Source organism: Ascaphus truei, chromosome 2 (genome assembly GCF_040206685.1).
Source record: "Ascaphus truei isolate aAscTru1 chromosome 2, aAscTru1.hap1, whole genome shotgun sequence".
In the NCBI taxonomy this organism is placed as follows: domain Eukaryota; kingdom Metazoa; phylum Chordata; class Amphibia; order Anura; family Ascaphidae; genus Ascaphus; species Ascaphus truei.
In genome coordinates this window covers 446,178,287-446,204,040 of record NC_134484.1, presented here as the reverse complement: position 1 = coordinate 446,204,040, position 25,754 = coordinate 446,178,287, and the positions used below count along the sequence as shown (strand labels likewise).

At 45.0% G+C, this 25,754-nt stretch overlaps 1 protein-coding gene across 2 annotated transcripts in view; it reads right to left on the bottom strand.

Moving 5' to 3' along the window:
* Positions 1 to 25,754, bottom strand: part of PRKAG2 (protein kinase AMP-activated non-catalytic subunit gamma 2) — a 354,869-nt gene that overhangs the window by 200,287 nt on the left and 128,828 nt on the right. For both annotated transcript variants that reach the window (XM_075587891.1, XM_075587892.1), the window contains exons 2-3: positions 15,886 to 15,957; positions 2,939 to 3,221 (exon numbers count right to left, since the gene is read on the bottom strand). In XM_075587891.1, coding sequence (XP_075444006.1) covers positions 2,939 to 3,221; positions 15,886 to 15,957 — 355 coding nt within the window. The remainder of the gene's footprint in view (positions 1 to 2,938; positions 3,222 to 15,885; positions 15,958 to 25,754) is intronic.

The window sequence follows — 25,754 nt, the reverse complement described above, 5'->3', positions numbered from 1 at the left end:
CTTATCTAACAGGGTGTTTCCTACTTCGTTAAATTCTCCTCCCACTATCACATTTGTTCCCTTATCCTTTAATGTATTTTATGTGGAATTCTGGTAAAATTCCCTTTTCTGTTCATTAGGACCGTACACCTTACATATGTCTAATTCTGTCTTGAACACTTATATTTTGCAATGTATTGAACGTCCTGTGTTATCTTCCGCAGTTGTTATTAATTCAAATGGAAAGGCTTTATTTATAAGGATTGCCAACCCTCTTTTTCCTACCGCTGGGGAGTAGAAACAGCTTTTAAGCTTTTTGCTTTCTTCATTATTTAGGTGGGTTTCCTGTATAAGTGCTACCCTCTTTGCCTTTAATCGTTGTATGTGTCTTAGTAGCTTATTCCACCTTAATTGGAGAGTTTAAACTTTTAAAATTCCATGTTGTTATTCTCATATTATATCATTTATTGTTTTTGGATTCACTATTATTTGTGCCGTGAATCTTACATATTAAATTTTTTCCCCATTGAACGTAGTTCTAGTTTTCTCATATATTTTGTAACCAGCTCTGTTCTTTTCCGCCATCTTGGTATTCCAAACATAAAATTAAACGTAAATTACACAAATTAGCTGAACATAATGAATATGTTTACTACATTTTGGTGACTTTCCATTTCTCCAAGAGCGAGTTACTCTTTCCTGGAGTCTTTTTATATGTTTTAAAGAATGTACCCAATGTGAGTACGCATGTTATAGTTTTATATGTCCATACCATCCATCTGCAAAATTTTGTTTTTCCCTCGAAAATACCAGCACCCATCAGGCGTATCCATCTAGGATTTGCCACAGTTTGGGGTATTGCCTTGTCTTATCTTGCCACAGTTTAGGATTTTGCCTTATCTTGTCACAGTTTGGGATGTTGCCTTGTCTTATCTTGCCACAGTTTAGGGTGTTGCCTTATCTTATCTTGCCAAATATTAGTAGAGATTTGTCAAGTCTATATCAAGTCTACATCTCAAAACCATCTCTTATGATACTGCGCCATTGGTTTATCTTTGTGTGTTATTGTTGATTCCGATATCCTCTGGAGAAAATTTGATTGTAAAATTTTAGATTTCCTTTACATACATGTGCTTGCATGTTTTATGTTGTGATCGACGAACTTACAAAAATCCGATCAGTGGATTTTTCATGGACTCTCGACGGATTTGAGGCAAAACGAATTTGTGCAGATTCTCCTAAATCCACTCTATCATTTTCAATCCGCACTAATTTCCCACGATCCGCATAGGCAGATTGTGTGAAATCTACCAACGAATTTACAATTCTGATCTGCCCAAACCCTGTGATATGGCGAGGTTGAGGGACAGGCAGAGACGCATTTTAGCGGAGTCCCAAGAACTATATATATCCCCTCAAACTTCCATCCAAACAACATATGGAGAGACACGTGCTCAAAAAGGAGCACACCTTGCAGTAGATACCAGGGAACTATGCTAATAGGATATGCAAAGCATATTTAAATGACACAACGCACACTTCCTAAAAGATTTCCATAAGACTTCTATTGACAAATTAACACAACTTGTGAGGCAGGGAGTACTGGTGCTGGACCCAACAGGATCAGAACCCACAATCTCTTCTATTCCGGGCAGCAGCTCTAGCAGTGTGAGCTACAGTAAACCAGCTGCAGGGTAGCACCACTGTCACAGCTTACTTTTGAGCTTTTGTTAAAGGTTGTAGATCGAACAGGAACATTGATTGTATAATAAAAACTTTTCTTTTCACTCTACAGTCCTGTGAGTCAGGCTCAGTTTGAACGACCTGCTTATTCACTAGGCAGAGACAGACCAGGGAAACATGACTGCAGGCTGAGACTAAGCTGTCGTTTTGTGGTTTCGTTTTTTTCAGTGAAAGGGCCAGCGCCCAATTTGGGTGGCAACTAAGCACAGGATCCCTGTACTTTAAATAAACCTCAGGAAAAGCTACATACTCCTTCACTGATTCCCTTACAGAGAGGTTCAGAGCACGGACAAGGAAGGCACCTTGTCACAAAAAAATAAATGTATATATAGTTCCTGTATAGGCACTGCACTCAACAAAAATTATATTTATAAATAAATATTTTTTATCAGTATTACAAGCCCAAACATGTGTATATGGGCACTCCGATTACCTGTATTTGTTATCTTTACTTTGACTGTGTGTGTGTGTGTACAGTATACATACAAAATATGCAATAACTTCAATTCAAGTGAAGGCAAAAACCTTCTAACATTAAGGCCCATTTTTAGTAAGCGGTAAAACACCCTATTCAAGTGAATTGGCTATAATGTTGTCTTAGGGTACGCTTATAGTGCCGGCAAAGTGACGGCGACGTCAGGCTGCGGTCGCTGGAAAAATCAAATTGAGATGACTTCCACCGATCGCGACCAAGCCGTCACTCCGTCGCGTAGCGCTTACTATAAGCGCACGCGACAGCGGCAATGCATTTGTTTTGACGCGACATCGCGTTGCTGTCGCCGTCACTATAAGCGCAGCCCTACAGCGATTGAAAGTGTCTTGTGGAATAACACCGCTTAATAAATATAGCCCAACTATTTCCTGCTTACTCTTCAGTTATAATCAAGCTCCTTCTGTCGCTTTCTACAGAGCCAGCCGGACAATGAAGATAGAGAAGAGACTGTACGAAGTTCCAGGAGTTGAAGAACCGCGGAATCTAACATCTTGTTTGCACCTCCCGGTAATTCACAAGCTGCCCCTTTCCCCCCCCCCCCCACCCCCCAGCCCATTGGAAATGGGAAATCTGAGTTTGATACTGGCACAATGAAATGCACATGAGCCGACCATTCAGCAGTAGAGGCCGCTGTAAACCATTCCCCGACCAGAACTGAAACAAGGTCACTTAGACTTCTTTGGCCTACATTCTCAAAAACCGGCATGTGTGTAATGGCCTTACCTTTCCTTGATCTTGTGAAGAATTTGATGCCGCCAGGTGAGGTAGATGGGTTTGGGCTGGGAGAAGAAGACTCTTTGGAAGAGGATCTGAAGATGCCGCTGAAGCTCATACGACGTGGCGAGCGAGGTGGAGACTCTTGATAGGGGAAAGGAAACACTGTTTTGGGGGATCCGGGGCTATGCTTTGACCTCACTGGGGCTGACAAAGGGCTGGATGGTTGATTTTGCAGACCTCTGGGAAAAAAGCTTTTCGATGGGCTACCAGTGCTGCTGGACTCATCCGTCTGTAAGAACGACAAATGCAGGGTCACTTTGTATTGTGGGCAGAACATATAGTCCTATACATTCTAGTGCAGGGGTAAGCAGCTCCTGTCTTGAAGGGCCATCAACAGGTCAGGTTTGCAGAATATCCCTGCTTCAGCATAGGTGGCTCAATGTCTGAGCCACTGATTGAGCCACCTATGCTGAAGCAGGGATATCCTGAATATCTGACCTGTTGGTGGCCCTTCAAGACTGGAGTTGGTTACTTTTCTGGCGCATGCGGTGCACATTCCTAATGAGGTCCCTGCCCCTGTGTTTCCCAACCTTTAAACTGCTATGGTGCCCTTTCAATGTGCTGTAAACCTCAAACTTACTATACTATTATTTTATCCAATATCTTTTTTTCATACTATATAATGAAGAATAAAGCTTACGGCATACTATCAAATAAATGTGAAAAAAGCATTATTATTTTTCCCCCGTTCTACTTTTCTTATATGTGACACTAGTTATTAGCGATGGCGGTTTAGATGATCTCGGGCATGATGCTGAAGAAATAAAAACAGTAACACTAAGGAACTTGACACATCTCAAAAGGGTCTGGGCAGGGATTGAAACTTATTTTTAACAATGTGTTTTTTGTTTCTCTATACTTTTTTGTACAGCAGCAAAACGTGAAAAATCCTATTTGTTTTTGAAGTGAAACTTCTTTAGTGGCGCGTAGGGAATTTTGATGGGGCAAATTTTGTTGATGGTAACGAAAAAGCGTAACGGAAGTGATGTCACGCCCTGGTAATGGTTGTGCATGCGCAGAAGCAGCCGCCGGGTGCTACGCATGCACAGAGGCGGACAAGAACAAACACATGCACATGCACCACTGTTATTAGAGGAATTCCCAGTGAGTATAAATATAGAAGTACAAATAGCAAAGATTTTACAAATGTACCATAAAAAAAACACGGGGTGTGAGCCGAGCGCGCTCGTTCTACGTCAAACTTCTTTGGGTTTTCTCGCTGACATTGTGTTTTGATTTTTATGATTTATATTGAATGAAAGACTTTTGAGAGTAACGGCATTTAAATACTTTACTATCCAAAATATATGGATCTTACTTTAGTTATCATAAGTCAATTGTATCATGTATTCAAAGTGATTGTATGGAAATTTCAACACAAAAATAAATCAAATAAATTATACTCTCAAATCTCTTTCATTGAATTAAAAATATCACCATCACAAATACAATTTCTGTGACAAAACACAAAGAAGTTTCACTTACAATGCGCGTGCACAGCACCTTTTACATAAATCAGTTCTGTAGTATTAGACAATACTGTCTGCATTTTTATTTGCACTCCTAATGCTATTGTGTAATGATTTTATGTTTTTTTACTGTAGTGATCATTCTTTGGCTGGTACGGTAACCATTTAGAACAGGCCTGTCAAACTCCAGTCCTCGAGGGCCGCAAACAGGCCAGGTTTTCAGGCTATCCCTACTTCAGCACAGCTGGCTCAATTAGTGGCTCAGTCATACTGAGCCACTAATTGAGCCAGCTGTGCTGAAGTAGGGATAGCCTGAAAACCTGGCCTGTTTGTGGCCCTCGAAGACTGGAGTTGGACAGGCCTGATTTAGAAAGTCATATCCACTTCCTCTTTTGAAACAGGCTCTGACACACACCTTTCTGAGCTCTGCCCTTTGGCAACAAAGTATCACAAATAGATCTGTTGCTGTTTTCCAAACAGCAGACTGTCCATTGCGCGGAAAGCTGTAACAATAATGTTACGTATCACCTGCAGTATTTCACAGACTGTAGCACAAAGTTAGAAGCCCGCCATTTCAATAGACACACAATCAGGATTTTTACAGACTTCTAAAAGGAGCACCAACCGATTGCCAGCTTAGGTAAGGATGTAAAATGACACATTGTCACATCCTTTACATATAAACACAAGAAACAAAGGGGGAATGTAGTATTGATGCTTTAAATATCCCACTTGCAAAACTGCAGCAAACACAAGTACAATGGCACCATTCTAAGGAAAAACTCCATATACTTCTCCAAATACATATAGTGCTGGTTGTTTTTGCACATATTTTGCTCACTTCTGGAGCTTAAAGACTTTAGTAAACAGATCCCACTAAATTATATTTAGGAGTGTACCAATCAAATATGTATATTTTATTTTATTCAATAAAAAGTATAGACAAAAAGAGAGGTGTTTAAAAAGAAAGAGTTATATTGTTTATGTTCAAAAAGACGGGTGAGAGCTTGCCAGGGTCTCTGGTTTGTAGGTAAGCCCTGTGAGAGGGTCTAGGGAAGGCAGGGCAGGTCCATGGCTGTGAGGTGATGCCTGATGCTATTTACATCATGTGTTTTGGGATTTCTTCTCCTTCCCAGGCCCCCTCAGTCGTAACACAGGCGCTAGGAGTTGGTATATAGCAGTCACGTTTTATTCAGGATTAATTTGTGTTGAATTTATTCTATTGATAAGGTTGTTATAATAACTGTAGAGGCCTTTACCTTCAATTACCAGTGTTTAAGGATTAACCTTGGGTTTAGCTGTTAGGGACAGGCAGGACCGCTGACAGCTTTCTGTAAGGAATCGGGGAACATGTCCTTCCCTCATTACTTGCAGCTACTCAGCCCTCCGTCATGGCACCAGCGCATGCGCGCACCCCGCTCTGATTACAGAGCGTGCGCACTCACGCGGCTCTTCTAGAGTTGCCTTGGAGCTTAGCTCCGTCCCCCGGATGCACCGCGCATCAGCGGCGCGTTCATGTGACGATGTGCACCGCTCCCCAGCTGCGCGGCAAGTAATCAGATTGCCACTTGTCTCCTGTGCCTTCCACTGGGGCCGCGCCTCCGCTCCGCCCCCTGTCCTATTGGCTGCTATACCTTATTTCTACCCTGCTCGCACTCTCCAGCATTGCTCAGCATAATCTATTGTAGCCTTGTGTGCCTCACAGTTCTGTTGTCCCTTGCTTGTTCCTGTCTTGTCTTGCAGTTTGTCTCCTCGTGTACCGACCCGGCTTGTTAGTGAACCCTCTCTGGATATCGACCTCGGCTTACCCTCGACAGCGTTTACCTCTCCAACCCACGATCACGGCTACACGGACTTCGACGATTCTCAACTCTCCAATCCCAGACCACGGCTTAACGGACTTGGACTACGCTGCTCTCTCTAACCCAAGACCCCGGCGAGTATACAGACTAACCCACTCTCTCCTACCCAGACTCGGCTACGCTGACAATCTGCCTTCCAGGCACGCCTCCGCTGCTGTCGTTGCGTGGTTTCACACCTTCCCACCTCAGTACCCGGGTCTTGTCTTGTTTGTTGGTAGTGCAAGTGTTACACTTTCCCTATGTTGAGGACTAGAGTTTCCACCGGCGCCGCCTATGTCGGTGGACTTGCAAACCCCCTTCCCCCCCCCCCTCCTCACGCACACCTCTTTGCTCTCTCATCCCCCCTCTCTCTCTCTTCCGCTTTGTCTCTGTCCCCCCTTTCTTAACCTTCCCCCCTCTCTCACACTTCCTCCCTCTCACTCCACCTCCCTCTACAGTAACTCCCCAACCTCCCTCCCCGTCCCACTTTTACACCCCCTCGCTTGCTCTCTCCCCCCCCCTCCTCTTTCACTGTCACACCCCGCCCCTTCCTCTCAATCTCTTCCCCCCTGCTGTTTCTCTCTCTCACCCCATCTCCTCTTTCTCCCCCCCCCTTTTTCTTTACATTACCCCCTTTGTCTATTAGATCTGGGGGGCGCTGGATTTTTCTAGGGGGGCGCGGCGGTTGCAGAGGCCCCGCGCTCTTCCCCGAGGCATTTAAATTAAATGCAGGGGGACTGCGCGAGGCCTCTGCAACCTCAATTCACCGGGATTCAGCCAGCTTCTGGTCACGTCGTCATGACAACGCAGCGTCAAATGATGCCGCTGGGTCATGCGACATCGCGCGTCATCATGGTAACGCGTGTCAAATGACGCTGTGGGGTCATGTGTAGTGACCCACGGCGGCATTTGACGCCGGTTCACTGGAAAGGTGGGGCACGAGCGCTGGGGCCGGCACGCAGGGGGGATGCAACATAAAAACTTTGCACACCCTTTGATAAGTGGCAGTCCCCTACTTGTTTCTAAATGCCTGATTTTAAGGGCTAACCTGTGAGTCTGTATTGGGCTTATGTGCATTCGCTCCCATTACACTGCTTTTACCACCTGCACTATTCTGCTGTTTCTCTCATTTTACATGGAACTTACCCACTGTGCTACACGTACTGATGCATTGGAGCTCTGTACCGCGGGGGGAGGAAAGAACCGTCTACCTACATCATACGTTTGGGGAAGGTTGCACCATCGTGAGATCTGACCATCTGATATTTGCACTTGCATTTATACTGCACAATTTTCTCTGCTCTTTTTTTGCCGGCGCTCCCCCTGTTTTTCTTTCTCATTGCTTTCTAAAAGAACCCCCCCCCCCCCAGGAGAGTCTTACGAGGGTTGAGTGAAGGCAACAAGGCTTATAATACTAACTATTAGTGTGTTTTTTCCTTACCAGCACTATCACTAGTTTGATTATTTCTTTCACTTGCATTTCTTTTTGTTGGAAACACTTAAGAGCGCCGGGTGAATTTCTTTTACTCACATTGTAGGTCAAAGCTGCATTTTGAGTTGCAGCTGGATACTTGGGCTAAGAGGTCAATATATTAATATGTTCTACATTACATTATGTATTTTTATCACCTATTCTACTGTATGTTGGCCATTCTTATCTTGCCTATGTACAGTATATAGTGGCCAATATATACATAAGCCAGATGAGCCTGTGATAGGTGATAAAATGGGTCGATATTTTTTTTTACAGTAGCCGGACATTGACCAGAGTTTAGTGAATAGCATGTGAATAAGTAACTTGCCGTTACACTCGTTTGCATTGTCATTTGCTAAATATCACATCGCTACAGTAAAAAGTCCCTGACCCCTGCTTTATCACTGGCGATACAGCTGTAAGGAATAGGTCAATAACGAAAATTGGCGTTAAACACGGATAATGTCAATTGTTTTTCATTCATCAACCTTTAGTGAATGAACGCCAAAGTACCTTGGTACACTGACATGGGATTAAAAGAAGGTTCTTTGTGTCACTGCAGCACTGGTAAATGTGGAGATTAATGCCACACTTTAACATGACAGATTTTATTGACACCAAGCAGGGGGAAATTTGGTAGATATAAACTTTGATTTATCCCATATAAAACAGAGTAACTGACACAGAGCACTTTAACTTAATGTCTGTTGCCCAGATTTATATCCTCCAATCAGCCAGCAGTCAATAAAAGTTACTTATCACTCATTTAAACATGTTAATTGGGTAACAGTGCTGCGAAGATTTAGGGTGAAGGATCTTGCAAACCAATTTGTTACATGATACCAGCCCAGGAGACTTAAGGGAACATGTTTCATTGCTGTGCTTGTTTGGTCTAGAACAGTGTTTTTCAACAGGGGTTCCGGGTCACCCTTGGGTTCCTCAGGCGTCCCTAAACGGTTCCCTGCAATTTTCAGTCATTTTGAAAATTGTATCAAATACAGAAGAATTTACAAAGCATCTGATCACAGAGTTCCTATTAGCGATGGTTGGGGGTTCCTCCAAATTTCCCTTATAGTTCCTTAACAAATAAAAAAAAGGAAATCACTGGTCTAGAACAGTAAAAGGTTGATAGCCTTTCACATACGGTGTGAGATAGTCTTATTAGTACCTCCGTTCTAGGAGACAGAAAATATAACTTGCTCAGACCAAATACTGAACCCTATAAAAAAATATATAAGAGAAATACGTCTTCCTCTTCACGATCGTCAAACTCCGAATCCTTTTTTCTCTGGAGAGTGTGACTTTAAGGGTCACTGTGATTGTGTAACTTTATTTTGTAAATGCTCTTGGGAGTTATTGTTGGCAAGGATATAAATTCAGGAAGTGTCTGATGATAACCCGTCTATTGTGTTTTCCCGTGTTGTGTACACACGGAATGTATTTTATTTCTCATTACTATGTTTATTTGCACATAGTAAATAAACCCATTCCACAAAATACAAACGTAAATAGAATACATGCAATTGACGGGAATTCAAGTAGCCACGGTGACCCTACAGCTTTTATATAGCCTCTTTGTATTTTATACCAACTACTTAACCCCTATACTGGACCTTCATCTGTTACCCCCTTTAATCCACTGTTTATTTAATCGTATGCTAGTCGACCTCTTCATTCTTCAGCCTGTAATGTGTTAATGTGCTCTGGATAATTTGGCTAGTTCATGTGACTTGCTAGCACTATAAATCCTGAATTAGCTTGAACAAGGCATTGTATCACATTGTTTAGGGTAGCCAGAGTTATGCCTGGAGGTATGCCAGGAGTGAGTTGCTGTATGTTGTTTGATATTGTATGTACAGTACAGTATATCTTTATTTACTGAAAGTAGCACAATCCATGCACATACTGTAGTGCTTCACAGCAGTAATACACGTGACATAATAATATAACATACAGCTCAACCCCGTTATAGCGCGATCCGCTACAACGCGGTTATTAGGAATAGGGCTCAGATACTAAGTAAGGTTAGTAGGAATAGGGCTGGAATACTAAGTCAGGTTATTAGGAATAGGGCTGGAAAACTAAGTGAGGCTATTAGGAATAGGGCTGGAATACTAAGTGCGGTTATTAGGAATAGGGATGGAATACTAAGTGCGGTTATTAGGAATTGGGCTGGAATACTAAGTGAGGTTATTATGAATAGGGCTCAGATACCAAGTGAGGTTATTAGGAATAGGGCTCAGATACTAAGTGAGCTTATTAGGAATATTGTAAAATAAATAAAATAATAATTTATAAATTATACATTATAATTAAAATAAAAATAAAATAATAATTTATAAATTATTTTATTTTAATTACAATGTATAATTTATCAATTAATATTTAATTTATTTTATCATTTATAAATTATACGATATCATACAGGAATGGATGTGGTGGTGTTGGTGTAGGCACTTGTCTGTGTTGCGAGATAAGATTTGTAGGTTGCAGTTGTGTATCCTCTTGCCCCATGCAGGCCCTAGCTGAGAGGCCGCCGCTTGCTCAGAGGCCTCTGAGGAGTTGGAGGGCGGCCTGAACTACCGTGGTCTCTAGGAAAGCAACGGTCGCAGATCACAGGCACATCCCGCAATCACAACTCCCATGCGGTATTTATTAGCAGGGCACAACTGCCCCACAAAAGCGCCTACTGCGGTCAAAAAGGAGGTGGGAGCGCTTGGAATTAATAAGAAGCGCAGCGACAGGAAAATAGGACTCCAGAAAAGGAGGTAGATGTCATTCTCTGGGGACTGATGAGCTGGCTAGGAATGATGTTTTGGCAGCGCAGAAGGAATTTAGGGCGTTGGGCACTGCTCACAGGCAGGTACTGTCGCAACCTCAGTGGCTTTTTCAGAGGTAATGCAGTAAATAGGGGGGACTTTAATGCAAGGTTGAGGAAATGATGTGAAGAGGAGGGATTTGGATGTATTGGACATAGCTGTTCCACCTGGAGGGATAGGGTTCTACACAAGAGAGATGGGCTACACCCGTCCCTGGAGGGGGGCAGGATACTCAGTGAGCAGTTCACATGCTTCATTAGCAAGTATTTAAAATTGCTAAAAGAAACATTTAAGCTGCACAGGATACCGGCAGATTGAGGTTTTTTTTTTATCATTGCCCAATCCTAGTTCAGATGACTGGAGAAGAGCCAGCATAGTCCCACTGCACGGAAGCGGAAGTAGGGAGGAGGCAGGTAAGTACAGGCCAGTGATCCCGACGTCAGCAGTGGGGAAATGAATGAGGACGCGGCTGGAAGAAAGAATGGTTGAATATCGGACGACTTACATGATCCCCGGCAGCATGGATTTCCTGGGAGGAGACCCTGTCAAAACCAATCTGATTGCTGTTTTTGACTGAGTGACGAATGTTATAAATCGGATGGAGCAGTTTATGTAGCGTATGCGGGAGCCCCTGCTTCTGAATGGGCCCCACGCAGCATTATGCCGCGTCCATGCTTAGTGCGTTGCGAGTGCGACACGAACAAATGGGCGTGCCTCAATAGGACGGCGATAATGCGCGGCGGGGCTGATAAAGTGCCGATTTTTCTTGTGTCAAAATAATTTGATTGTCGCGCGACGGTCGGGTCACGTGAGCGGTTCCGCCAATGAGGGTGAACCAGCTCTGTGACGTCATGGCCACGCCTCCCCATCACGTCTCCTCCTAGGCCACAAATCGCCTCTGCTTCAGGCGCATGCAACGCCACGCGCTCCGTCCTCTCATGGACTCGGCCTTAATCTTCTGACTGAAACTAACTTGCACTACAGCAGCAGCAGCCCGTCTCCCTCTGTCTCTATCTCTCTGCTGTCTCTATCTCTCCATCCTTGCTGTCTCTCTCCCACCCTCCCTGCTGTCTCCCTTTCTCCCTCCCTGCTGTCTCTCTCTCTCCCTCCCTGCTGTCTGTCTCTCTCCCTCTCTGCTATCTCCCTCTCTCCCTCCCTGTTGTCTGTCTCCCTTTCTCCCTCCCTGCTGTCTCCCTCCCACCCTCCCTGCTGTCTCCCTCCCACCCTCCCTGCTGTCTCCCTCTCTCCCTCCCTGCTGTCTGTCTGTCTCCCTTTCTCCCTTCCTGCTGTCTCTCTCTCTTCCTCTCTGCTGTTTCCCTCTCTCCCTCCTTGCTGTCTCCCTCTCTCTATCCCTCCCACCCTGCCGTCTCCCTCTCTCCCTCCCTGCTGTCTCCCTCTCTCCCTCCCTGCTGTCTGTCTCCCTTTCTCCCTTCCTGCTGTCTCTCTCTCTTCCTCTCTGCTGTTTCCCTCTCTCCCTCCTTGCTGTCTCCCTCTCTCTATCCCTCCCACCCTGCCGTCTCCCTCTCTCCCTCCTTGCTGTCTCCCTCTATCCCTCCTTCCCTGCTGTCTCCCTCTATCCTTCCCACCCTGCTGTCTCCCTCTCCTGCTGTCTCCCTCTATCCCTCCCTCCCTGCTGTCTCCCTCTATCCCTCCCTCCCTGCTTTCTCCCTCTTTCTCCCTGCTGTCTCCCTCTCTCCCTCCCTCTCTGCTGTTTCCCTCTCTGCTGTCTCTCTCTCTCCCTCCCTCCCTGCCGTCTCTCTCTCTCCACCAGCCTGGATGACGTCTTAGGCCTGGGACCCGCTGCGCCCGGCGGCGCGGGCGGCCGCACGAGCGTTCCCCACCAGCAGGGGAATCCTCCCGAGCCGGTCCCAGTCCCCCCTCACGGCACAGCTCACTACACGCTGTGACGCGTCAGCCGCTAGGGGATTCAAGAGAATTGTAGTCCCAAGCGTCGACGCGTCACGTGGTGTGGCTGTGAGCTAATGAGGAGGGGAGGCTTCGGGGAGCGGGAGGAGAGTGTGGGGGGAAAGCAGCGTGAGTGCCTGCCTGTGTGTGTGTGTGTGTGTATGTGTGTGTCTGAGTGCCTGTCTGTGTGTGTGTATGTGTGTGCCTGAGTGCCTGAGTGCCTTTGTGCGTGAGTGCCTCTGTGTGTGTGTGTGTGTGTGTGTATGTGTGTGCCTGTCTGTGTGTGTGTATGTGTGTATGTGTGTGCCTGTCTGTGTGTGTGTATGTGTGTGCCTTTGTGCGTGAGTGCCTCTGTGTGTGTGTGTGTGTGTGTGTATGTGTGTGCCTGTCTGTGTGTGTGTCTGTGTGTGTGTATGTGTGTGCCTTTGTGCGTGAGTGCCTCTGTGTGTGTGTGTGTGTGTGTGTGTGTATGTGTGTGCCTGTCTGTGTGTGTGCCTGAGTGCGTGTCTGTGTGTGAGGATTTGAGGGGCTGAGGATTTGAGGGGCTGAACGGCTGAGTTAAGGGGCTAAACGGCTGACGGGCGGTCCCGCCCCCTCATGTCATGGCCGCGCCCCCCCCCCCCACGTCATGGCCGCGCCCCCCCACCCATTTTGGCCACGCCCCCCCCCCCCGCTCGCAAAAATGGTCCCTTTGGACTGGAAAAAGCCCCAAGTGCCTCTCCACCCGCCGCCTGTCTGCAATGCGGGTGCGTGGTCTGAGGCAGCGGGGCCTTAGCCTTAGGCCGCATCCCCTATGGGTGGCTGCACGTCATGGACGCGCCCCCCCCCCCACGTCATGGACGCGCCCCCCACCTGTTTTGGCGACGCCCCCCCCGCTCGCAAAAATGGTCCCTTTGGACCGGAAAAAGCCCCAAGTGCCTCTCCACCCGCCGCCTGTCTGCAATGCGGGTGCGTGGTCTGAGGCAGCGGGGCTTTAGCCTTAGGCCGCATCCATGCGCGCCTTCAGCTGGAGAGATTTGTGCACTCTAGGTGGATGCAACAAGGGGGCGTGTCGGGGGCGTCACCGTGACGTCACGGAGCTGGTTCGCCCTCATTGGGCGGAACCGCTCACGTGACCCGGCCGTCGCGTGGCAAAAAAACATTTTCCTCGCGTATCGCGAGTGCCGGCGCTCTGCTTCGCGTAAACGGTCGTGCGCTTTATGGCCAGCCTCATAGAAGCATGGCATTTTCATCGTGCCATCGTGCTCACCACGGGCGCGGCCTTAGATGCACAAATATCCATATTCGGTCATCTATGACCTCATCCAGGCTGCCGGAGAGAGACAGCGCAGAGGGAGAGAGACAGCGCAGAGGGAGAGAGACAGCGCAGAGGGAGAGAGACATGGGCTCTGTAAGTTAGTTTGGGGTCAGAAGATTAACGTTGCAGGGGTCCCATCCAGAATCAGGGACCCCCACAGAGTTAATCCTCTAATGATTTGACGACCCCCACACATTTTTTAACAACCCCCAAGGGGGTCCCAGCGCAGGGGTTGTGCACAACTGACATAGTATATGACTTTAAAAAAAGACATGGAGTACAGTATGTCCATAGAGTTCAACCTATGTTAAATTTAGATGCCAGAGATACCCCTGAAATGTATGTATTTACAGTACAATATATTTATCCAGAGGAAGGAAAAAAAAACCTCCAGTGAAACATTATCCAATTATGTCTCATAAGGAGAAAAATAAATTCCTTCCTGACTCCAGTAATGGCAATTAGATTACTCCCTGGATCAGCATCCTTCCCATGTTTACTTATTTGGTATATTGTTACATAGATACATGTAGATGAGGTTGAATAAAAACATACAGTATGTACTTCAAGTTCAACCTATGTTAAATTTAGACGACAGATACTTTATCCTATATCCGTACTTACAGTATACAGTATTGATCCAGAAGAAGGCAAACAAAAAACCCCAGTGAAACATAATCTAATAAAGTCTCATAAGTGGAAAAATAAATTCCTTCCTGACTACAAAAATGGCAATCAGATTACTCCCTGGATCAACATCCTTCCCATGTTTACTTATTTGATTGATATATATATATATATATATATATATATATATATATATATATATATATATATATATATATATGAGAGAGAGAGAGACAGAGAGGCAGTTGGCACACTGTAAACTGTTAATCACTGATGCTTATCCCATATGCACACATGAACAGATACATTTTACCAGATGGAGGTCCGGAAAAACGAGACAGCACACAGCCAGGGAAATCCAGAAACACTGTATTCAAAAGAAGTACATGGCACTGCATCCAACGTTTCGGTCATCCCTGAGGAAGGTCACACTTTGATGACCGAAACGTTGGATGCAGTGCCATGTACTTCTTTTGAATACAGTGTTTCTGGATTTCCCTGGCTGTGTGCTGTCTCGTTTTTCCGGACCTCCATCTGGTAAAATGTATCTGTATATATCTATATCTATATATATATATCCCTGAATACCTTTCCTTTCTAAAAAGATGTCCAACCTTTTTTTGAACAAATCTATTGTATCTGCCATCGCAGTCTCCATGGGTAATGAATTCCACATTTTAACTGCCCTTGCTGTTTCAACAAAGTACAGGAGGGAAGCATATTTCAGAGAAAGAGGAGTGCTATAACAGGAGGCTATTCTCTGACACTGGAGGGTGAGATGTTGAGGAGAAATGTGAGGAGGTGTTTCTTCACAGAAAGGATTGTGAATTTGTGGAATAGGCTCCCGGCATAATTGGTAACGGCTAATAGAGGAAGGGAATTAGAACATGCTTAGTACAGACATAAGGCTATACTAAATACGAGTTTTACAGCACATAGGAAATGGACAGACTAGGTGGTCCAAAGGGGTCTTATCTTTCTATGCAACCAACATCTATTCCCTCTGATCTCTAAAAGCTCCAATACTTCCACCTGTTATCCATGCCCTGTTTACCCTCTGCTTTATGCTCACTATTTCTAACACAACACTAGCAGTGCAAGTCTTCCTCTCTCCCTCTCTTCACCTCTTTGCATTGGCTGAAACTTGGCTCTCACACTTTGACTCTGCTCTGGGTGCTCTTTTTCACACATACCTCAGCCCGCGGGACGTGGTGGTGGAATGAGAATTCTTCTCCCTGCAATTTGTAACTCCTGCCTACATCTGCTTTACCGACTCTCTTATCCATCCTGTTCACATTTTCTCTCCACTCATTGCATTGCTGTCATATATATATATATATTTTTTTTATGTTGTGTCTTTCATACATTTTCCCAGTTTCATGAGCTCACTACACAGATGTGTGTTAAAGCAACATAAAAATGATACTGTGTATTATTTGCGGGACTGGTTTACTTAAATACCTTTGGATGATCATTTTTGTCTGAACTCTCCAAGTCTCCATCCAAAAAGGGCATAGCAAAGGAGCTGAGATCCTGCAAGAGAAATACACACGTTTACAGTCATTCTTATCCGAGAACATACAATTGTGCTTACATTTATTGTCAGAAGCTATAGCGGAATAGACTTGCACAGTATATATAAGGCTCATAAAACATGACTTTTGATGCACATCAACCTTGTTTATTTCTATTCGGGATGAGAAAGTTTGCGGGTTTCAAAATCTGACCTCCGAACTTCTGACCTTATTTTCTAAACTGAGATAAAGTTTTAGCCGAAACCCTAAGAAAGTATCAGCCTCGGATCAGTCTTCGTTGTATTTATTTATTTATATAATAAACTGGCACGCTTTTGGGTGAGTGAACGAAAAACGCAGAAGCGAAAAAGTTCCAAAATCGAAACTGGAATGCCCCCTCGAGGAAAGGAACAAGGAGGAGAGGAGACAGAGACAGCCAGGAGGGAAGAGAAGACAGGGACAGCAAGGAGAGGCTGAGACAGAGACAGCAAGGAGAGGACGAGACTGCAAAAAGAGGATGAGACAGAGACAGCAAGGCGAGGACGAGACAGCAAGGAGAGGATGAGACAGAGACAGCAAGGCGAGGATGAGACAGAGACAGCAAGGCGAGGATGAAACAGAGACAGCAAGGTGAGGATGAGACAGAGACAGCAAGGAGGGAAGAGAAGACAGAGACAGCAAAAAGAGGATGAGACAGAGACAGCAAGGCGAGGATGAAACAGAGACAGCAAGGTGAGGATGAGACAGAGACAGCAAGGAGGGAAGAGAAGACAGAGACAGCAAAAAGAGGATGAGACAGAGACAGCAAGGAGAGGATGAGACAGAGACAGCAAGGAGAGGATGAGACAGAGACAGCAAGGAGAGGACGAGGTAGCAAGGAGAGGATGAGGAGAGACTGCAAGAAGAGGGTGAGAGAGACACAGAAAGGAGAGGACGATACAGATGCGATGAGAGGAGAGGAGGGAGTGTAGTGGGCACAGAGGAGCAAACATAGTAAGACAGGGGAGGAGAGTGCAAAGAGGAGCAGGGCATGATGGAGGAGAGAGTAAGGTGGGGAGGCTGGACGAGACAGCAAGGCGTTACCGGGAGGGGTGAAAACAAAGGGTAATGTTCACATAATAACCTTTAACATCTTCTAGATCTGCGAATGTTACGCCGGGTACAGTTAGTATTATTAGGTTAGACCAAGAGTGGCCAACTCCAGTCCTCAAGGGCCACCAACAGGTCAGGTTTTCAGGATATCCCTGCTTCAGCACAGGTGGCTCAATCAGTGACTCAGTTGAAGACTGCACCACCTGTGCTAAAGCAGGGATACCCTGAAAACCTGACCTGTTGGTGGCCCTTGAGGACTGGCGTTGGCCGCCCCTGGGTTATACAGTAAAGGAAAAATGAAAAACGAGTTAATCTACATGTCAGGGCCTTTTTCTTACATGTTGTTCCATGCAGGCGTAATAAATAAAAAGTAAACCATTTCTGTGCTAAGTGGTGAGCAACATTTTATGATCACGCTGAAAAATAATACTATCCGATGTCAGCAAACATTACACCTGCTGGACTTTATTTTTGAGTAAATATATTTTGGTCAAAATACACCGAGATTATATTATGTACAGTTCTCTGTAACTAGGCCCTCAATCCCAGGATGACACCTTTGCTTAGGGCAAGATGTTTTTAAGAAGACATAGGGTGTAATGTTTCCTATCTGAAAATAATCCGCTGCGAAGTGTTGATTCAACATCTTTGTGGATCATTTGCCAATGAGAAGGAGAACAATGCCTTTATCCTATTGAGACAATACTATGCCTTATTGCCAGAGAACTTTAAGCTTCAGTGTCAATGGAATAGAGGAGCAGACGTCTAGGGAGATAAGCAGGCATGGGGGCGAATTCGATTTACAAAGCTCTGTACATTGTAATATCCTCTATGATGAACTCTTATCTTGCTATCAAAAGGAGAATAGCAGTAATCTCCCCCCCATTCTTGTTTTCTTACTTTCAGCTAATGAGCACTCGAGGTCTCATTGTTTCTAATCATCCATAGATAGGAAACAAATGTCCCAAAAACCTATGCTGCTGACAACAACATCATCTGTTGCAAACAGGGTTGCCACCGCTCCGGGTTTGACCCGGAGACTACGGGTTTCGGCTAGGTATCTCCGGGCTGTGGGTTGAGATTGGAAATCTCTGGGGCTGGCATGTTTATTTGGTACAGGGACATCAATGGGGCTTCGGCTCTTACCTTCTCCGGCGGCGGCATCATCCGGCAGTATCTCCCCCTGCGTGGTCCTGTCCAATGGCATCGTGTTGCTATAACAACTAGACATCACGTGACCGCGATGTCCCATGACGTCCCATTGTAATGGCAACACAAATCCATTTGACGTTGCAGAGCCATCTTGCCGGGACCATGTAGGGGGAGATGCCGCCGGATGATGCCGCCAGAGAAGGTACGAACGACAGTTAAATATATAAATAAAAACCTTTTTTTTAAAACGCCTCCGGGTTATCATTGAACAGAAGGTGGCAGCCCTGGTTGCAAATTACAGGTGGGAAGCGTGTATATTCCAAGCAATGGGAGCCACATTGGGGCCTAAATACCAAGAGGCTGATTCTACAGTATATGTCCAAAGTGGCTGATTGGGCCGTTTTTAGCCACAATTCCCAACCGAAGTCATAGCTCAGCCCAAACGGCCGCTTTGGCACTTATAAAATCAGATGTATTGAGACGTGTAATTGAGCGCTCTATATTATCTGATAGGATGGTATCAATCTAAAAGTCAAATGACTACCTGATAGTGAATCTTAAAAGTGAACTAAATACCACAAATTGTGTATAATATATGGTGAAAAACTCAAGTGAATCAAAAATAACATGTGAAAATAAAGTGATCAAAATTACACAAATATCTACATACAAAGGGAATAATTGTGGATATCAAATACAGTGATTGAAAACCACCACCTAGTAGTGTAGGTAATTGAAGTGATAAGATTGAAAAGCAAAAAAAACCCTTTGAAACTGTTCGCTGGTCTCTAGGATGCTTGGTAATTTCTCCAGGTAGGGCGAGCGCGGGGTTTTCACAATAAGAACATGAACAAGATAAAAGACACACAATAGTGCGACCAATAGAATATTGGACTGTGGCTATAGGTAAGTGTGTGTCAGTCCCACTCTCAGGCACTGTTTGGCATCCCTGTTATATTCTGAGATAAAAGCCATGTTAAATTTGTTTTTATTTCTCTCATTGACCTGGTGTATCACTGGTTTAATCAACTCACTCCCTTGGATGTTCTTAGTTTTCCCTACAGCTTTATTAATAATCCAATCAATATAATTTCTTTCTTTGAATGTATTAACTAAATTACTGGACTGTTCCTCATATATCTCTACGTTAGTGCAATTACGCTTAATACGACGCAATTGCCCATAGGGTGAAAGCAAAGACCCTGTACATTGTATGCAATACATTTGCAAAATGTGAGCGTATATCCTATTCTTTGTTTGCACAATACAACTTTTGTATACAGTATTGCCCTATGAGATTTACTCTCTTTGTTAGTTGTATGAATATATCTGGGAGTCCTCCTGCATGTGCCTGGCCACAAAAGCTCCCGTCAGAGAGAGATTGGATCTCTGACACGCTTTAAACCTTCATTCAATCTGTGAGTGGGGCTGACACACACTTACCTATAGCCACAGTCCCAATATTTTATTGGTCGCACAATTGTGTGTCTTTCATCTTTTTCATGTTCTTATTGTGAAAACCCCGCGCTCGCCCTACCTGGAGAAATGACTTATAGAATGAGCCCGTAAGGTTTATCAACACGCAATTGGCGCATGTGAAACTCACACTCGTGCGCGCCTATGTAATAACCTTACATTCCTCTATCTGCACCAGCTGCGTCAAAAGTTATTTCTTTCCCCACTTATTTTGGTGCACAGAAACTGCGCTAGGCGTACAGATTTGTATGTGCGGGGGAAAAAAACATTTTTCCGTGTGCCAAAAAAGTGAGAAAGTGCATCAAAATCAACTTGGTATAACCATAAAAAAGGCAGATAATAGTGTTAGCGCAGAATTAAGTTGCTATGTATGAAAACAAAAATGAATTTGACACTGCAGCGATGTATTTATTGTAGGTTAACAAAATCATTTCAAACAACAAATGTTTTTGGAAGGTTTGTTCTACTTTTTAGCACAGAAATTTTTAACGCAACACGAATTTAAAAAAAATGATTTTCGTACAAAAGCCCCAATGACTTTGATATTCGCGGTTGTCCATCCAGCAGCCATTTTTGTTCCACATGGGATATGCTGCTTCACTCAGCTGGGAACGCTGTATGCGTTAATGCAGGGGTGCGCAGCAAGTTGGGGGAGATTTTCCAGGGGGGCCGCGGTGGTTACTCTCCCGTGCTCTCCCACAAGGCATTTAAATTGAATTCCGGGGGTGACCTCTGTAACTTTCTCCTACCTTGTCTTCGGCGACGCAACGCCATGATAACCCGGCATCAAATGACACCGCGGGGTGACGTCACATGATTTGACGCCGGAGTCGAGCACTGGGAGAGGGGGGGTGATGCACGAGCATGGGAGGAGAGCAGGCAGGGGGGCGCAGAGGGAAAACTTTGCGCACCCCTGCGTTAATGCACCAAACACTGGCCTGGAGTCAGCAAGGCACAATGCGGAGTATCACACCCCAAGCCGGTGCTAACAGCCGTTTGACGTTAATGGCAGATACCGCTGGACTGGAGTGCGATACTCAGGGCTGGTTTTAGAATGTTCACGCCCATAGGCACTTAAATTTTTGCCGCCCTAACCTCCGCCTCTTGCCATGTGACTTCACGTTGTCATGGCAACACGTCGTCACGTAACATTGCGGCGTCATTTGATGCCACGACGCTGCAGGAGGAGAGCGAGACTGCAGGAGGAGGCAAGGGACCTTTACAGAGGCCCACGCTCAATCCAGTCTATCAGTTTCATTGTTGCGCAATGTAACGCAGCACTGGCTCGCCTCCCCTGAAATTTATTGCCACCCTGAAATTTGCCGACCCCGGCCTAGTAAGCTTATGCCTAAATACGGGCCTAGCGATACCCAGCATTGCAGCTTAATGAATCATGGCCACTGACCTCTGTTGAATATATGGGCAAAATAACTTTGCTATACAGCAGGGGTGCGCAAACTTTGCAGCCTGCAACCCCCTGCCTGCTCTCCCCCCCCTGCTCGCGCCTCCCCTTCCCCCCTACCTGGTGTCCGGCGTCTTCTGACATCACAACGTCATGTGATGTCGTGTTACCATGGCGACGCGTTGCTGGAGACCAGGTAATTGAAGTTATAGAGGCCTCGCGCGCGCTCCCCGTCATTTTATTTAAATGCCTTCGGGAAGAGCGCGAGGCCTCTGTAACTGCCGCGCTCCACCCATAAACCCTCACTCCCGCCCTCCCCCAGTTTGCGCATCCCTGCTGCACAGTATATCTTTGTTTCAGTATGTTTCAGAACTCTGTATGAGAGCAATACATTTCAGCGTTAACCACTGCCAGTTCAATAAAGATAATGGGGCATATGTATCTAAATCTTGCAGTTGCAAAACTCAGGCAAAAATGGAACAAAACAATAAATCAAAGCAAAAAAAATGTTACTTCCCACAATCACCTGATTCTTTCATAAATCTGGTGCTGTTTTTTCCCCTCGTTTTGCAACCGCCGGGAAATTAGTATTTATCCCCTAGAGCAGGGGTGCGCAAAGTGGGGGGCGCCCCCCCCAAGGGGAGCCGGGAGATTTTCCAGAGGGGGGACTGCGGCAGCTACAGAGGTCCCGCGCTCTCCCCCAAGGCATTTAAATGAAATGCCGGGGCACCGCCCGAGGCCTCTGCAGCTGGTCTTCTGCGGCGCTGCGCCATGGTAACTCGACGGAGTTACGTGACCCTGCAACGTCTTTTGACACCGTAACCGAGCAGGAGGGGGAGGGCGCGAGCCGGGAGGTGAGCAGGCAGGGGGGCGCAGAGTCAAAACTTTGCACACCCCTGCCCTAGAGTTTTGAAATGACAAATAGAGTACACAGCACAAGAAATATAAAGAGGGTTCGTTTCATGCTGGAGCTGCTGTCCTGAATGGCAGAAGTTGTGGGTTCTAATCCTGCTGGGCCTGACACTGGCACCGCCTTCATAACAAGGGTCTTTAAACTGATTGGTGTTAAGGATATATGTTAAGATATGTGGCTCATTTAAATATATTTTGTATAGGCATTAACATATCTCCCATGGTACCTCAGGTGGGTTCATTTTTCAGCACTGGCATGTCTCCCTAATTTATTTCGAGGGAGGTTGGAGGGGACATATACACATCTGGAGATATCTATTAGGTTAGGAACTCCTCCCTCCTCACAATTCCTATCTCACCACCTTTTAGGTAGCGAGGGGGGAAAAAAGCGGGCGTTTAACCCACGATATGCATCTTGGAGCTTTGTGAATAGCAGTTACTGGCCCAAAAAATGCTATTTTCAGCCTTTTTTGAGTTACTGCTCGGCTCGTTATAACAAGAGTGATAACGCTTCTTAAAAAGTCATTTTCAAGAGATTTTGCCACGTTATCACAGCTTTGTGAATAGCTACACATGCAAAATCGCTCGCAAAGTGCATTTAACCAGCGTTAAGTCACTTCTCGAAGTTTAGTGAATAGGCCCCCAAGAATCTCCCGGTGAACTTGCAAATAAAGTATTTTAGCTTTGTTATGTTTTAGCCTCCGCTCTGTGCCAGGCTTTCCTACATCTTTCAGCTTGCTGTATTAACCCCTTGAGTGCCACCTCTGGGCAAGATTGACAGCCAAACCTAGATGGAGTGAGGCGTTGTGTGCCCCCCCCCTACCCCCATCCATTCAAGGACATATATATATTACCTGGTGAACTGCTCATTCTGACCTAGTTGTTTGGACCCTGTACCGTGAGCCCGGTGGCAGGCTGCGAACCAGACACAACTCTATGGACAATGTTCACAGAAATGTCTGTTGTACAAAGTACATTTCAGCAACAATATTACGGTCACTTCTATTGGGATGCCGTGCTGTTTGTATCGGGTTTCTGAACTTTGTGCTGTTTGCAACAAACACAGATGTCATGTTCTTGCGTAGGGTCATGTTAGCACCGGGCACACATACTGTACACTTTCTCTGTGCTACTGGGAGGGAAACTTCCTCTCCAGAGAGAGAAAGTCACTAACTCTTACAGAATGACAGAATTAAGCCAAGCAGCTACACATGGCAATGCTGTGGTACAGTTACTGCTCAACACACAGAGGCCTATCTATGTACTAAGCATCGCAAATTGAATTTTTGTTTCTGCGCCCCCCCAAACAATAGTTGAACCTGCGTCAAAATTGTCCTACAAATACAACCTGGCATACATCTTAAGTCTGTTTATTATGTTAGCATCATAAAGCACTTCTAATTCTGTGCTATGTATCAATGATCATTTTTATTTTACATGGCACAGATGTTTTGTGCTATAGGTCTACAAAAAAAAGGGAGATATTCGGCGGCAATGACAGTGATGTTTCATCCCTTTTGCGGAATAGCCCAATGTGGCCCAGTTCACTTTCAGTCCTGTTGGATGATAAATCCCTTGTGTCCTGCATCAAAACGTGAGGCACGGGATGCATGCGGAATTCTGCATCGGCACGAGACCCTCAACCTCAGAAGAATTCCCTTCATTCTACAGTGCAGAATTAACAGCCCGAGTGAAGAAACACTCAGAGAAAAAAGAAGCTGATGGTGTGAAGGAAAAATAAGAATTAATGAAGACTACTTAAGCAACTGAGGATCCATTTCTTCAATCAACATTGAGGATGGTTTGTCTGGGGACAGAAGATGGATCCCATTGAAGAGCATCCTTCAGCTCTTTTTGAAGGTCAATCTTTTTTCCATTTTTGGATAGGCCTTCAAAAGGTGAAAGTAAAGAAGACCATTTTTTATCATTGGATCATCCTTTTGTTCTTTTAGACTACAGGGGCCACTGGAGGCCAGGAGATTTAACATATTTATTGATTAGTTCTGTGGAAGTTTGAAGGCCCTACAAATACTCAAGACCTTCTCATGAATGTTAGAAGTTTAATTGTAAACCCCTTCAGTTCCATTGAGGAACTAGACCGTCATTTAGCAGATTTACTGGGCCATCATCACACTAACCATGGGTTCCAGCGACTTCCTTACTGTATGTCCCTGTTTTATTCTGTTATATATTTTCTATTGTCGTGTTTTTTTTTTAGGAATATATGTCACTGAGACTGATTAGACGAAGGGATTTCGCATGGTGTCACCACGTCTGCTCGGGTCCCGGACATGAAAGCCTCAGAGGTTGCCATGGTGTTAAAGCTATCTGGGCAGTGGAGTTAGCCTCAAGTACTCACGTCCTGGGATGAATGGAAGTCATCAGACCACCATTTGCCCCAGCCCAGCCTTTGAGGAGCCTAACTCCGCGGGTGGCTTCTGACTGACAAGTGGCAGAGGTGCCAGGTTGGCGCATGCCCTTGTCAGAATCTAAATCTGAGCTTGCCCGGCTTAGATAGACTGGCAGCGCTCTGATAGGCTGGTAGAATTTTTATTTTTTTTATAGAATTTTTCCCACGCTCTGATTGGCTGTAGTATTTCATGAATGAACTCTGAAATACTATAAGAAACTGTCAGCCAATCCATTCACGAGATTCTAAGCGCCAAGGCAGCAGCGTCAAATTTGAAATTGCCAAAAGATACTCTGAGAGAAATAGCAGCGAGCCGGCTTCAGAAATTTCAGGTCGAGAAATTTTCTAAGTCCCACTTTTCGGGGCCAAGTTCTGAGAATAGAACGTAGCGGTCATGGCTAGGATTGCAAGCCGAAAAGAGTACCAGGACGTTTAGTACCATCTCCCCGGTCAAGGGATTTCAGCACCTCTGGAGTGGATACTGCGGTGGCGTCAGGAACTTCATGCCGATTTGATTTCCGGGACTTGTCCAGAACAAGTCCCGGTCAACCTAAAGACTTTGTTTTACTTATTTAATCTAGGAAAGCCGAGTTTGTAGCTCAGACCCCCAGTAAGTGTGTTTTCTCCTGTATTTTGTAATCCACTGTGTGTACGTCTGTTTCTATGGAATAAATGACAATGTGTTTTACTATCTTATTTTGCCCAGTGAATGATCCCGGTAAAAAGGTGTAAATACTTTTAATTTTACTAAAATAATAAATTTTTATTAAATAACATGATGACAATGTATTGTGCTTTGTGTTCTAGCGCGCATTATTACATAACATGATGACAATGTATTGTGCTATGTGTTCTAGCGCGCATTATTAAATAACATGATGACAATGTATTGTGCTTTGTGTTCTAGCGCGCATTATTACATAACATGATGACAATGTATTGTGCTTTGTGTTCTAGCGCGCATATTACATAACATGATGACAATGTATTGTGCTTTGTGTTCTAGCGCGCATATTACATAACATGATGACAATGTATTGTGCTTTGTGTTCTAGCGCGCATTATTACATAACATGATGACAATGTATTGTGCTTCGTGTTCTAATGCGCATTATTACATAACATGATGACAATGTATTGTGCTTTGTGTTCTAGCGCGCATTATTACATAACATGATGACAATGTACTGTGCTTTGCGTTCTAGCGCGCATTATTACATAACATGATGACAATGTATTGTGCTTTGTGTTCTAGCGCGCATATTACATAACATGATGACAATGTATTGTGCTTTGCGTTCTAGCGCGCATTATTAAATAACATGATGACAATGTATTGTGCTTTGTGTTCTAGCGCGCATTATTAAATAAC